Raw genomic sequence first — 15,941 nt, forward strand, 5'->3', positions numbered from 1 at the left:
GCTTACATCTTCCTTGACATTTTTTTAGTAAAGATAAAATTTATTTTTATTTTAACAGTTTTCTTGGGGTACCTATGCACAGCTTTCACCTTTAAAGGCTGTACCCCACCGGGTATGGGGCCGTTCAAGTATTACGTAAGCAGATTTATTACAATTATTTACCCCCTCTTCCCCCTTGTCACCAAAAGTAAGCAAAGCTCTTACCCCCCCCCCCCCCCCCCCCCCCCCCCCCCCCCCCCCTCCATGCTTACGTAAAAATTGGTACCTCTATGCATTTTTCTTTTTTTAAGCGAGTACCTAAACGCATTAATTATTTGTGGGAATCCCCGAATATGTATTCGGTTTTCAAACATAGACAATGTGTGGGAAGCCAATGTGTAAAAAAAATACAGTGTGTGGCAAGCCTACGCACGACGGAAGTGAAACTTTTAGTATTCTTCTCTCTCTCTCTTTTCATTTCATTCTCTCTTTTTTTCTGTCTATTGACATATTTATAAGTAGCATGTGATAAAAATAATTAAAAGCTATAAAAATATGGGATTCGAACCCGGGTCCTGCATAACGAGTGTCGAACGCTCTGCCTCTAGACCGCGGTTATTACGTATTCGACCAAAATATCATATAGTCAAAATATCTAAAAGTCGCAGCATTTTATCACTTTAAAAAAAATGATTATTAAAAAAATCACAAAAGAAAAAAAAAATAGTTAAAGCGGGGATCGAACCTCGGTTCATCACGACGACAATCGGGCGCTTTGCCTCTAGACCGCGAAGCTGAGTTTGGAGAGCAACCGAAAGTAGGTATATAATATTGGCTAGGCTCCTATAGCGAAATGATCACGGTTTTTCATGACGGTCATGAGTTGGTTTTACTCCGGTCCTCGAAATTGCATAACGCGCGTAAAGAAGTTTCACTTCAAAAATAACTACTGCTGAGCAGTGCTGACGTAATTACTATCTCGACCCCCCCCCCACCCCCCCATGTCATCAAAAATAAGCAAAGCAAAGACCCCCCTGCCCCCCTATAGTGCTTACATAATACTTGAACGGCCCCTATTGTGTATTTTTTATGTTACTAGTGGTTTATTTTTGGTGTATTATGCCATGCTGTGCAACCTCCTCATTTAGCCAACGTTGCGGACAGCGTTACAGTAACCATCACCAGGGCAGATGTTTAATGTTTAAAGAAGGACATAACGCAACACGACATAATAACCCAAAAATAAACCAAGATATGTAATACTTTGTGGACGTGAAAATCTCATGTCGTAAACATGATGTTGATTGTTTTTTTGTGTTATTTTTATTCACTTGTAAAATTGTTAACCTAACGAACTAACGTACATTTTAATCTCGCTTTACTCTGTAATTTTATACACGGTGTCCGGAAACTCGTAGCACAAGCGGGAAACTGGAGTATCTACAGCAATTTTTTCAGCAATCAAAGTGTTTTAAAAAAATCTTTTCAGCCGAATCTACCCTTTGACGCATTTTCAAATACTTTAAACAGCTGAAAGCGACAGATTCTTTTCAAATCTAACATAAAAAAATCTATATACCTATAATTTTTTAATCAATTTACCTGTAAACGAAAGTTCAAATAAAAAAGTCATGCTAGAAAATTGACTCCAAACGTTATGTGGTTTCTCCAGTTTCCCGCTTGTACTACGAGTTTCCAGATACTGTGTATAAAAACAAGTTTGGAGCATGCTGATTTCATAATCCTACTATCCTTTCAGAAAAATACGAAGGACCAACAAAACTAGAAAAAACTGGTGAAGTTATTCCTGTACTGCCATCTGTGGACGAAGACATGAAACAGAATAGGCTAGCCGAGCTTCAAACCTCCTACCTGACTTGCCGACTTAGCGGAGACCCGGCGAAGCTTCAGTTACTATTTAAGGCGATAGATGACACTGATTGCGCAGATCTTGTGCTCAATAATTACAAAGGGAATGGAGGCAATTCAGGAGGACCTTCAAGGAGCGAGGGTTGGATGCGAGTAATAATTTTGATTTCAGAAGTTCTCTTTATAATCGGGATATTTTCGCTTTTTACATTTTATTGGACTTAACTCAATTGAAATTATAGTACAGGTAAAGTAGGGTTTGACATAATTCGAGCATTCATGAATCTTTGGTCTTACTTGGCAGTATAAATGGCATCTGGGCAGTATGAACGGCATCTTGGTTGTATAAATGGCTTTTTGGCAGTATAAATAGCTCCTTGGCAGTATAAATGGGATCTTGACAGTATAAATGGTATATTGGCAGTATAAATGGCATCTTGACAGTATAAATGGCATATTTGCAGTATAAATGGCATCTGGGCAGTGTGAACGGCATCTTGGTTGTATAAATGGCTTTTTGGCAGTATAAATGGCATCTGGGCAGTGTGAACGGCATCTTGGTTGTATACATGGCTTTTTGGCAGTATAAATGGCATCTGGGCAGTATGAATGGCAACTTGGCAATATAAATTACATCTGGGCAGTGAGAATGGCATCTTGAAAGTATGAATGGCATCTTGGCAGTATAAATGGCTTATTGGCAGTATAAATGGTATATTGACAGTATAAATGGCATATTGGCAGTATAAATGGCATCTAGGCAGTATGAATGGCATCTTGGCAATTTCAATGGCATCTTGTCAGAATAAATGGCATTTTGGCATTATAAATGGCTTATTAGCAGTATAAATGGCATCTTGACGGTATAAATGGCATATTGGCAGTATAAATGAAGATATGCAGTCACACCATGAACCAGTGACCACCGAAAATGGAGGGGACGGAGAAGAGTGGTCTCCGGTGACTAAAACTAAAAAAAATTAAAAATCAATAGGTAATAGAGTTGGGGTCAGGGGTAATATTTTTAGTCCAAATAATGTCAGGAATCATCGGTTATAGCAAGTCAAGTACATCCCTTAACACCCTGTATATTATAAAATAACAGCAATTAATCAAATAAAAATTACTTGCGTACTCCGGGATTTGAACCTGCAAGTCTAGAGTCTTAATCTCCTAAAGGAGTGTTCTATCACACTTTTTTTTGGCGGACATACCTTAATTTCTACTGACAATAATAATGTACAAGCTAATATTCAAGTTTTCACGAATTTTATCATTAATTTTGTGCATTCTGATACTTTTTTAGATGTGCTATTAATATTCTATCAATGTTTAAATTCGTTACGTTTATACCTATGAAATGATTATAACAAAATGTAATTCATGTCTGCAATACTTGACAATATTATAGATTCAGAGATGTGCTTTATTTCAAATAAATCCATTTCAAATGGAAATGCAAAATGCAAAACGTGTATTTTCCATTTTGCATTTTAAATGCTTTTCTAAAAACCATTAGCTTTTCTCTTTGCATTTTTCATTTTAAATGCTTTTTTGCAACATTCTTCCTACTATCTCCACTCATCTTTTTTTCATAAGCCCCAAATATCAGTCGGTCCTCAACCTCGCTATGAGAGATAATTTGCATTTGTCAAGTTGCTCCCTGGTAGGAGCCCTGGCAATTGAGTGAAACCATTACAAAAAATACTGATTCAAATACTGAACATGGGGCCATGACGCTGTAATATTTAATGTTAGATAGCAGTTTCTATGTTTTTACGTTGGCAACATTTGTCCCGCGCAAATTTTTTGTGGTTAGTCGTAATTATCTGTAGTCGTGGTGTTTTTGGATTTACCATCATGTAATATGTTTGTTCTACATTGAGGTCCATTATTAAATGACAAAACTGTTTAAAATTTCTATAATTATTTTAATTGTTTGACCTGAGAAACCATTTTGCATTTTCAATGCATTTTGAAAATAGGTATTTTGCATTTAGCATTTTAAATGCTTTTCTAAAAACTATTTTGCATTTTGCATTTTGAAATGGAAAAGTTTTGACCCATTTCCATTTTGCATTTCAAATGGTTTTGGGTACCCATTTCGCACATCTCTGTATAGATTGTTTTAAAGCGTCTAAAAAGAGGTCGATCGAATTATGACATACTTTTGTGAGGTTTCGGGAAATGGTGAAGAGAAAAGGATGAGGTAGAGGAAGCTATGAAAGTACCTGGCTTTTCAGATCTGGTCACGAGCTCAATTAAACCCAATTCAAATAAATAAACAAATTGAACGTAGAAATGTAGAAATGAGATCCCTCAGGAGTATGTGTGATAAATCAATAACATGTAAATGTGGAGATTCGCAAAAAAGCATATGATACAAATCTTAATGGTGAAGAAGTCGGGAACGCCTGAGAAAGACACGTCAAGAGTCTAAGAGAGAATAACAGAAGAGTATGTACAATACAATGTGTGAATGCGAATGAAGCAAATAGTATATGCCAAGACCAAGCTCTTTGACAGTCCATTCTCTCTGCCTACCACAGCAGAGAAACGGCGTGTTCCTTAGTTAATTACACTGTAAAATTAATAATAAAACAAATGTCAGTATTCCTTACTATTTAATTAAATATTTTGGCCAAAATACAAATTACCTTACTTAATTATAAATTCAAATATAAAAATCTTATTCTAGATATTTATTTACATAACAAGGGTCCCGTCACAACAAAATAAATAAGTCTTTGGTTTGTCATAAATTATACTTAATGTTAACTATAAAACAATCATATTTTACATACAATCCGTTAATCAGTGAATATTTATAACAATTGTGGCAACAATCAAAAAAGCTTTGGACAGAATACCTTTACAGAAGTTTCTAGAACCAAATTTGGTTTATAGCAACTGTTTTATTGATTGTACAGCTGATGGACAAAATCGCTTTTAATAAAAATGGCTATTAACAAAATATCCTTCTCCAATATTTGTTATATATTTTAAGTTTCGCGTATTTGTAAATCTGTTGTTAATATTTAACTTGTAATCTAATGTTAATAAATTCAACAAAAATCTCAGCTCTTTATTTTCAATGTAAAAACATATTTTTTGTGCATTAATATTGATCGAACTAGATATTTGTGTAATATATTTTTTTACATCTAATTAAAAATGGCAGTGATTTTAGAGAAATGCTTAATCTTCTATTTAAATGCAGTTTCTACTGTAAAAATTTCAACAGTAATGATTAGAATGTATGTATAATCAAGTATTGAATTTTGCAACTAAAAAAAGAACACTTATACGCAGTGTAATTCATCAAGTAATTGCATGGAAAGTGAAAACACCAATGAAAATATATCATAAATTCACACAAATATTGTTAAACCGGTAAAAGGAAAATTAGTTTGAAGAAAAATTGCAGATACTGGATTTCTGAGCCGCTTTGTTTCCACCGAGAGAATACGACCTCCTGTTGATTTGTTATTGTAATTTTAGTGAAAACTAAACCAACTATTGACAAGGAAGATCGAAAACTTTTGAAATGTGGAAAAAGTGAATACTAAAACCCTTAACAGTACGATGATTAATGTTAGAGGTTCTTTATCAAGAAAAAAATTTTGGTGACATGACAATGGTCATATTTACAAGATGTACACAAATGATAATCTGTAGAACATTGGTCGAAAGAGAGAGTAGTAGAAGAAATTGTTTATTTTTTTATAGTTTTGTGTGAATTTTAATAATTCATTTGCCCTATTTGAAGCAAACAGGTCCAATTTGGAAGCCGAACGCCTGACTGTCTTTCCCGTAGTCCATTGGCATGAAGTCTACAACAGGCACCGCATCCAGCTTCCTGGTCTTCAGCTCAAACACAGTCTTGCCTTTGGTCTTTCCGCTCTGAAAGTAAAACAAACGAATAAATTGTAAAAATCTATTTTATTCTAGCGCTAATGTCTGATGTACAAACTTGCTTCAAGTTCTAGAAATGAATTATTCTGGTATTTGGTGTAGGTAGTACAATGTTCTTAGATCCTATTTATGCAAATGAGTTCAACATTATCATTTACGAATACAAGAAAGATAAGTGTCCCTAGGAGTGATCCTTGAGGAACACCAAAAAACACAAAGGATTGTTTTAATAATTGTTCACTTCGTTTGTAGTTTCACGCAAACGAAGTATTGAATTCTGTAACTCTAAACAAATTTTTAATATTTTGAAAGATTTCATATGTTACAAAATGCTTTCTGTTTTGTTTATTTAAAAAAAAAATAATGGAATGTATGTATAATTTAAAAGTAAGATCGATCATCTTCAAAAGCTATTTGTCAGATGGTAAAATTTTGATCGTGGACTGTATCAATATCAACATTCTGAGTTCTCGAAAAAGTTATATGCAAAATCTACATTGTTGTGTAAGTAAAAACAAATAACTCAAAACGGAGATCTGTTTATCAAGCAGCAAAAATCCTAAAACAACGAGCTCTGATATTGTAAAATAGGTACATCAAATTAATAATGTATTTTAAAACTTAACAATGTCATGCTTTGCGGCATGAGCTGTATATTACATTTTTTCAATACGAATTGTTTATAAATAAATTAAATGGGTTTTGAAACTAGGGTAAAAAATTTAATAAAATCATACCTTGCAACCATCCACCTGGACATTGGGTCTCAGCTTCGGTCTCTCATGAGAAAACTCTGCGTCGTTGGACCCCCGAAGTTTTAAGGACATCTCATAACCAAATGTGTCAGCGTTATACCTTAGGGACAATAATTCAAATATTAACCACCATGATGTCGTGAACTGTTGTAGTCAACTACCAAAAACATCCCACGTAATTGAATTGTTTATCATTTTGAACTAGCTCAGACCCATGAAACAATTACTAAAAAAAGTTTTAATAAAATATAAATGGTTTCCTCGTTAAGTGATTTTTGACAATTACAATCACTGAGCATTAAATGTTTATCATAATAACGAAGTGGAAATACACAATCATATTTATGTGCTCTCGGTATTTTGTTCTTGTTGGCAGGGTCACATTTGCATGTACGTAATGTATAATTATATAGACATTAGCGTCTATGCGCATAATTAACACAAATTACCCTATGACATTTCTGTGCTCCTGGTATGTTGTTCCTGTCGACAATTTCACGTTTTAATGTTAAAGAATTCATACCTAGCTCAGACCAGTGAAAAATCATGGATAGTGTGAATTCTCGATAAATATCATGAAATTATAGGTAGGTACTTTATCGCTTGTCTGAAATCTCCAAATAAACACTTCCAATTTTGAAAATGACACTAAAATCCAAAACAAAAGTCCTAGAGTTCATTGAACCGGAGTTACAGACGGAAAGAGTCACAACCAAAATTAGTATTTTTAATGATTTAATACTGTACCAGGCAACAGAGTTGACGCAGGAGTAGGTGAAGTTCTGGTACGATTCTTCTGATAGCAGTCTCAAGAAGTTCATCTGGACCAGGCCGATGGACTCATAGGTGATCTGAAAGGGGTAAGGAGGTCAATGAATGGTATACACTATTGCTACATTTGTGCCGAAATCATCGAACTCTAGAAACCAATGTCCTAATATACTGATCCACAGAATTTACTTGATTACCGACCTATTTCTCTTTTCATCCTATCTACACGTCCAAATCACAAACATATTTCTGAATCCTATTTATCAATTATTTATTGCCCTCTTTTGATTGTGTTAAGCCTTCCAAGATGTACCGCCTCTCGCCCGTTATTTTTTTACACATCACGATCAATATAACCTCGTAGAGTCAACCATTAGAAAATCCAATGTCTCTTAAGGAAAGTGTACAGATCCATAATTCGCAGTTTTCTTGCAGTCGGTTCTATAATTTGAAGTCCAATAAATGAGATTAACAAATTAAAAATCGAATTAGTAAAGAAAGGATGGAACTTCATTGCCCACACTGCTTTCCAAATAGAAAATATAAGAAACGCTTAGAATATTTAAAAAAAGAAACATTAAAATAAACGTTGTGATAAACATGATGTAAAATTTATTTTCAAAATTATAAATAACCATTTAGAAAACTTCCCTCGTGGCCTCAATAAAATCAATATCAATCACTGTCTACTAAGAAACCCCAAAACTTTTCATATTCCTTTCCGAAGAACCAACTTAATCTTCTTCAACTGTGTGAATGTGTCGACTATTATATATCACAACTAACATCCACCGCAGAGACAATATTCCGGACATATTTCGCGATAGCCCCCAAAACTCTACTAAATTTCTCGAATCTCTTGTTTTCACTTGATCCAAACTGTATTGTCTCTTGTTTTTAATGTTTTTTTGTTTTACGTACTGCTTTTTTTCTTACACATAATCTTAAAATATAAAAATTTTGATTGCTCATGTTTGTGCTGGCTAAACTCGAAAAGTGGTTGACCGATATCGCTGAAAATTTGTTCTTATTAGTGCCAAGAGTGTTTCAATATCCCTGCACCGGAATGACATACGGAGTGAAATTAAAGTTGATGTCATCATCATCATAATCACTTTTGGCTCTACAACCCCTGGTGTGTCTTGGCCTCCTCAAGAGTCTTCCTCCACTCATCTCGGTCCCGCGCCAGCTCTCTCCAGTTTCGAAGCTCCAAGGCAGACAAATCTTTGAGGACGTTGTCGCTCCATCTTAACCTTGGCTTTCCCAGGCTCTGTTGATGTGATATAGTTCTTTAATAGTAACATTGTTGTACACAGTAGTAAACGCCCGAGAAAGACATTAGCAATAGCGAAGCATTGCGTGATCCACTAGTTATAAAAAAATATATAAATTATCTCTCCTTGATCTCTCTGCGCAAGAACCACCACACCTGGTGTCGAGATCAGCAGCGTTACCAGGAGCGCTGTGCGAGCACTGATCTGCCATCCATCATTCTTCCACACATCACACACCATAAAGCAATAGATCATCTCACCTTGAATCCTCCGCGCAAGGATGAGAACCACTCTTGGTGCGCGCGTCCTCGCTGCCAGGGGATCTCGTGGATGTGTGCCGAGTGCGCATCCGGGTACACGCAGGTCTGCCCAGCTGTCATATTGCAGAAAACGTACACCGCATCATCAGCCATGCCCAGATTAGGGTCCACCCAGTACCAACCTTAACCAAATAAACCAACAATTTAGTTTTTACCTAAATTAAATCCATCCGTCACTATGATGTATAGTATTTTAACATCTGTTATTTTTTATTATTATATCGTTGAGGTCCTCAATAAATTGTTAAGTTTTCGATCAGTGTATTCAGTACCTATACAGCAACAATCTGTGAACCTGATTAACTTCTACTCTAATGCGAGGAGATATATCTTGGTGTTTTTTGGTTTTGTGTATACAACTAATAACTATGCCACTATTCTTGTTAATGTGTCTTTTCGTGGTAATACATGTAAAATTCGGTACTATTGTTGTAAGTTATCTAAATGAGATATGCCTATTTGTCCTATAAACTCGCCTCCTTCAACTCAATGATACATCGAGCCATTAATGTCCCTTTAAATATGGAGAATTTCAATAATGAAATTAACATTATAAAACAAATAGCTCTAAACAACGGATATAAACCTGACATAATTAATCGTTTAGTTAGTAAGAAACAAACCAAAATATTTTCTAAAAAGTACATTTATAGTGGAGATAATAACACTCAATCTAGTAAAAATCTAATACATAAAAAACTTCTTTATACAGGCGACTTATCCTTAAAAATATCCCGCATATTACCAGTTAATATTTCGACAGCTTTTTACACTAATTCTAAAATAAAAAAACTTAATTAATAACAAGGATGTTTCAAATAAATTAGATAAAAATGGGATATACACTTTAGAGTGTAATGATTGTAACTCGCAGTATGTAGGTATGACTACAAGAAATTTCAAAACCAGAATTAGGGAACACGAACTATGTTTAAAAAATAATAATTTCTCCGAGTTCGCTAATCATTTGATAGAGACAGGCCATAGCTTCAACCGGGATAAAACTAAGTTTAAACATTCTAACATTAATAAATATTTTAATTTGTGCGCATTAGAAACATTAGAAATCAACAAAAAAATTAATTCAAGCATTAATATAGTAAATAAAATAATAGCACCTTGCAAATCACCTCTATTGACAAAGTTCCCCGCTATGTTGACTCCTCCCTCCGTTTCCCTCTCAACCCCCTCCCCCTCCCTCAAATCCCTCCCACCAAAGAACCAAACTAAATAAAACCCCATATTTCTGCACTTAAAAATTTAGTTTTAAAATAGCTAGTTAATGACACGGACGTGTCCAAACCGGTCGCTAATTTTATAAAAAAAATTATACGTAACAAATGTACATTGTGAATAATAAAAACTTAACTATTATCTTTGAAATTTGATAAATTCTGTGAAACAACCCGTCCTAAGAGCGCATAATACTCGTATTCATTGAAGTTTTTATAAATGCTTCCAATTTTTAAGAGAAAAAATACTAATGAGTTTGTTAAGTTTTTAAACACAAAGTTAGTTTGATAATTACGAACGGAAGTTAAAACATAAATAATGATACGAAATATGGTTCATTTCAATAGTTCAATTCAGCAAATTCAGAAACTTACCGTCCTTAAACGTGGGATGACTGAATCGCAGATCCTTACAAGTCCTTGCCGGACTCTCCCTGGTTCCTGGTGGTTTCCTCATCTTCTCCAGGTCTTGCCTCATGGAATAGATTGAGGTGTACATGTCCAGGAACTTGGGTTCAATGTCTTCGCCAAGGTCGTCTAGCAAGTCCTCTGTGAAATCTTTGGCATCAGAATTTGGACTGTTGGTCGGGGAAGGTTTGATGGCAGCCTTGTCCAGTAAATGTAGTGGTGTCAAAAGCTTCTCGATGTCGCTGTCGTCGATGTCAAATTCGCTGAAAAATGGTTTTTATAAAATAGTAGTAGTAATAATTATAAAATATCGATCGTTTGCCTTACAAGATACTTGCTAGAGTACATTTTTTTTCAAGTGGGTTCTTTCGCCAACTAAACTTTAGGGTTTAAAATTGTCTAGTCATTCTGTTTATTTTATACTCGTATGTTTGCGGTGAAACAACACACAAATCAGCAGTAACAACGAGTATCAACAACAATCGCCGCCATTTGTAAACTGTTGTTTCTCGATGGCACTGACTTGATCACGCGATGCATCGAAATCATCATGCGCTAAGGCCTGTACTGTAGTCGACCTTGTTCGTCTTCATCGTAGAGTAACACTATCCATGTAGTAAATGTAAATTTTAACTACTCATCCCTAAATCCTAACAATTACCTATTTGGAAGCCACTTGACAGTGGTGAAACGGTAGCTGCTTCACAGCCATTTAAATCCAACGAATAAAGTTACTTGACGGGTAGTTACTCATCAGTTTACATAGAGGTGGTGAACATCCCTTTTCTTAAAAATAAGAATTGACGATTGAAGTCGAAATGACAAATAATCCAAGATTGTCCAACTAAAACTGCAAAGCAAGATTTATGGATTCGAAATCTACGTGACTGGTACGAGTACAGTTCCGTGAGCTTCAAACTGCAGCCTGCGTGTGGAGTTGCCCTGACAGACAACCTCTGATAGAAGATAACACCAAAATACTAATTTCAACAGTGGGCCGCACTTAACTTTTTTTGTAACTTTTATTTTAGACGTGAAAACCGCACGCCAGTGAGACTATGTTGTGAGACTGAAGGGTGTGGGAAGAGAAAAGAGATGAGCAAGAGGAAGGTTAACCAGGCAAGATCACTTACTCAGTATCGCCCCTCGTACTTCTTCTAACCCTGGGGCTTCCATCCATCCTGAAGAGAAGTTCTGGGGGTAGAAGGGGCATCTCAGCCGGAGGTCCGGGGGGCCCAGCGGGGCCCGCAGGCCCAAACTCGCCCCGGGGCCCGTCAGCCCCTGAGGTGCCCTTGGGGCCCGGCTGCCCCTCGGGGCCTGGGGCGCCCACGGGGCCTTCGGAACCCTTGAGACCCATTGGGCCGATTATTCCCTGAAAATTAATGATTGCGTATTTTAAAAAATTAGGATTTAATCCGGATATCGAGATTTTGGCTTGCAAGAAATCCGAATATGAGGATTTTGAGTTTCGAGAATTCTGAATATCCAGGTATTCGAATTTTGAGTGGTAAGAAAGCCGAATATCCGGATTTTGATTGCGAGAAATCCAAATATCTTCTCTCGATATGCTTCCACCGACTAATCTCTTCAATGAAAAAAAATCACTCTGGAACATACTGAAGTTTCCCACTTTCAAAAATTCTTTATTCAACTCACCACGTCTCCTTTGGGTCCCTCTGGCCCTTGGGCCCCTGTGGGCCCCCTCTCTCCCTTGTCGCCGGTGGGCCCCCGCTCCCCGGCGCGGCCCATCTCGCCCCGGTGGCCCTTGATGCCGCGACGGCCTCTGTCCCCCTTGGGGCCGCGGGGACCGGCATCACCCACCCTGCCGGCTAGGCCCGTGGCCCCCGCTTTGCCTGGTGGGCCTACTTCCCCCTACAAATAAAAAAAACATTGTTTTACACAATGACAATGACACAAAAAACTTTAAATGTTCTAACAAAAGGGATAATAAGCACAGATATCCTTGAAATATGTCTATAAAATGTAAAAGCCCAAATGGGGCATGCATAAATAAATAAATAAAGTCTTAATCTTACCGCAGGTCCAGCTTGTCCCCGCATCCCCGGGGCTCCTTGGGAGCCGGGTTCCCCCGCCCCACCCACAGGGCCAGGCTGCCCGCTGGGGCCCAGTTGCCCCGTGTCTCCTTTCTCTCCGGGTAGTCCTGTACTGCCCTGGACACCTGCTGCCCCCTCTGGTCCCTGAAAGAAATAAAAAATATGTTATAATACAGTATTTATTTTTGTAATTATGAATATCTACTACATTTGAGTAAATAAAAAAAATTACCGGTTTCCCTGGGAGACCAGTCTCCCCCTGTTTGCCCTCTTCCCCGGGTTCCCCTGTTTCTCCTGCTTTCCCCGCATCTCCGTTAGACCCCGGGGGACCTGTAGGACCTCTGGGTCCCGCCTGGCCAGCCTCTCCCGGAGGCCCCAAGGGCCCGGGTGCGCCCTCCAGGCCGCGAGGACCCTCGGAGCCCACTGGACCCCTCAATCCAGCCTCGCCCTGCACGCCAGGCTTACCCTCCTCTCCTCTTGGGCCGGGCGGACCGGTTTCACCCTAAAAAGATTAAAAAAGTTAAAAAAAAAGGTGAACCATTAATATTTAATTAAATTTTGAGATGATTTACAGAGTAGTAACATGATAAAGTTATAAAATTAACGTTGGTTAGAGTATAAATGTTAATTATTGTAACGAATGTATGTCTGAATGTATCAAAGACACATTTTCGTATGAAAGTGACAGCATGATTAGACCGAATACTATAAATGAGTAGGTATTTCATGTCTTTTTACTAGTAGCTTCCTTCTAAGTAACGTGTACTGGTAACACAACAATAATCGTGTAAATAGTGTACCTACACTCCAGTATTATCATTTTAAAGCTACCAATCATTATTATATGAGATCATCCACTAATCTCTTCATAAGAAGACACAAATAGAAACCAGTCCGTTACAAAGTGACTCGGTCAAAAGTCACCACAATAATCCATTTTGAAATGTTCACAGAATTTGTTTACGATTTGTTTTTCACTGTGTAGAGATGCTAATAATAATCAGAAATAACAAGATATAAACAAAAAACATATAAAGAGATATAAAAAATTAAATGTAAAAAAAAATTTACGATACAAAATAAATAACAGCAATTCAAATTCACATAAAAATATAACAATTCTCCATAACATTTCATTTCAATACTTAGGACGGGTTATTTCGGAGAATTTGAACAATTCATCAAATTTCAACGTTCATTTTCGGGTTCTGTGAAAGATTTTTTCAAGTTCTGTTATTATTACAGTTTTTTCAAGCAACTAGCCTATAATTATATTATAACAGAACTTGAATAAGACTTTCACAGATCCCTAAAACGATCGTTGAAATTTGATGAATTCTTCAAATTCTCCGAAATAACCCGTCCTTAGAGCAAGATGAGTTTGTGAATTAAGGAATTGTGGAAGTTTTATAATATGAAGACATTATATGTTCGAGATTTTTTTTTTAAATTTTTACCCACACAACTTGAAATATTCAAAAACTATCGAATCTGTACAAAAGATTGTTATCATTTAAACTTGGACTAATTGCCTTACTCCAGTCTTACGAAGAACGACTCCAATACTTTAACTTTTAAGACCCTGGATAAAAGAAGACAATTTTGCTGACTTAATATGTCTACACAAAATTATTCATGAGAAGCTTGAAACAACTCATTGTGGAGCAATATTCTTGAGTCAGAATATATTCCATATAGAATTATTTAAGAACGATATTGCATACTTCAATCCATTGTCTCGAATGTGTCGTCTGTACAATTCTATTGAATGTAACTACATGGATGTATATATGCAAATAGGTTGTGAATGTTTGTTTGTTTTTTATTTACTCTATTTGTTTTCTATTTTTTCGCTTTTGTTTTTTGGATCATAATATATTAATCTGTATGTTTTGTTTGTGTTATCTCTTTTTCTTTGCCTTTATTCACGTTTTGCTGTTTATTTTTTTTTTGTTAATACATAGTGTGTAATTATACTTAAACTGTGCATGATGTGAACATTTTTAAGTGGACATCTACGCTTTTTGCAGCGCTTATCTAATGACTTTTTCATGTTAATAGTATGTAAATGTTCCTAAACATTACATAAATAAATAAGACAATAGTAACGGATCTCAAACGAAAATTTTCAAATAGAAAAATATTTGATCGCATCTAGGATTTGAACGCAGGACCTCTTCCTTGCCGAGGAAGTGCTCTGAAGAAGAGAAGAGAAGTGACATAGACGCGACTAAATCTTTTTCTGTTTTATATCTTTCGCTTGAGAATCGTAAATATTGTCTTCAATAATTTTATATAACCATTTAGTTTCGTTAAATTATTCCACTATAAAAATCAAAGTTTTGTAATTCACAAATAATTTGTGCAACAAATATAAACATTCCAAGCTTACGATCTTCCCCAGTTCCCCAGCGGGTCCGGGGGGCCCGGCAGGCCCGTCCTGCCCCCGAGCTCCGGGGGGTCCCGTGGGCCCTACTAGCCCCGGGGCACCTTCGGCCCCCGCGGGTCCCCGTCTGCCCTGCTCGCCGGGAATGCCCGCAGTACCGATTGGACCTGAAACCGAAAAAATATTTTATTATTATCAATATCAGTACTATGTATATAAATTTGATTACATATACCAAAATTTCGGTAAAAAGGAAACTTCTGGATCTAAAAAATTGTAGTTGCGTTGACATAGAACATATATATAGGTAAAGAATATAGGTAATATTATATAAAGATAACCAGAAAATCAGTGACAAAGTCGAACATGATAAAATAATAAGTTAGGTTAGGTTTATTATTTTTCTTTACTTTTCTTCAATGTTTTGTTTGTTACCGTTATTTTGTTTACTGTTCTGATTGTAACTGTTCTATTTTGTCATATAACCAAATTTAAAAAGTCTGAACTACCTTTTGCCCCATCGTCCCCCGCCTCTCCCTTGGGCCCCGTCTGCCCCGGAGCTCCCTGTGTGCCCGCGGGCCCATGCGTGCCCCTTGCGCCCCTGGGTCCCGTCTCGCCCTTGGCACCCCCTCGCCCGGGCTCTCCCCGTGGGCCTCGCTCGCCCGCCGCGCCGATGGGGCCCGCTGGACCACGAGGACCTGATTGACCCACGTTGCCGCCTGGACCCTGGAAATAGAGAAAAATTAGATTTTGTAAGTAATATTTGAAAAAAAAATATTGACTTTTATAATATTATTCTGACTATCCACATGGGACGTCCCCAAGTTCTTCTACCAACTACTTTCACATCATATATTCTTCGTTCCAAACCTTTCATTGCTTATCTTCTCTACCTGCCCAAAATCAGGCGTCAGGTGGGAATGATGTCCTTGTTCTCCCATATCAATGGAAGGTGCTCCGAGGAACTAGCGTCGTTGA

General features: G+C 36.9%; 1 protein-coding gene across 1 annotated transcript in view; it reads right to left on the reverse strand.

Moving 5' to 3' along the window:
- Positions 1-4,461: 4,461 nt before the first annotated feature.
- The window catches only part of LOC149414971 (uncharacterized), a 39,452-nt gene continuing 27,972 nt past the window's right edge, over positions 4,462-15,941 (reverse strand). Inside the window, exons 18-28 of the mRNA XM_089642955.1 lie at positions 15,473-15,689; positions 14,970-15,130; positions 12,810-13,079; positions 12,560-12,721; positions 12,180-12,395; positions 11,657-11,895; positions 10,491-10,786; positions 8,824-9,005; positions 7,266-7,369; positions 6,501-6,618; positions 4,462-5,751 (exon numbers count right to left, since the gene is read on the reverse strand). Coding sequence (XP_089499081.1) covers positions 5,608-5,751; positions 6,501-6,618; positions 7,266-7,369; positions 8,824-9,005; positions 10,491-10,786; positions 11,657-11,895; positions 12,180-12,395; positions 12,560-12,721; positions 12,810-13,079; positions 14,970-15,130; positions 15,473-15,689 — 2,109 coding nt within the window. The 3' untranslated portion in view covers positions 4,462-5,607. The remainder of the gene's footprint in view (positions 5,752-6,500; positions 6,619-7,265; positions 7,370-8,823; positions 9,006-10,490; positions 10,787-11,656; positions 11,896-12,179; positions 12,396-12,559; positions 12,722-12,809; positions 13,080-14,969; positions 15,131-15,472; positions 15,690-15,941) is intronic.

This window comes from Hesperophylax consimilis, chromosome 19, assembly GCF_061612785.1.
Source record: "Hesperophylax consimilis isolate HC1 chromosome 19, BYU_Hcon_1.0, whole genome shotgun sequence".
In the NCBI taxonomy this organism is placed as follows: Eukaryota; Metazoa; Arthropoda; class Insecta; order Trichoptera; family Limnephilidae; genus Hesperophylax; species Hesperophylax consimilis.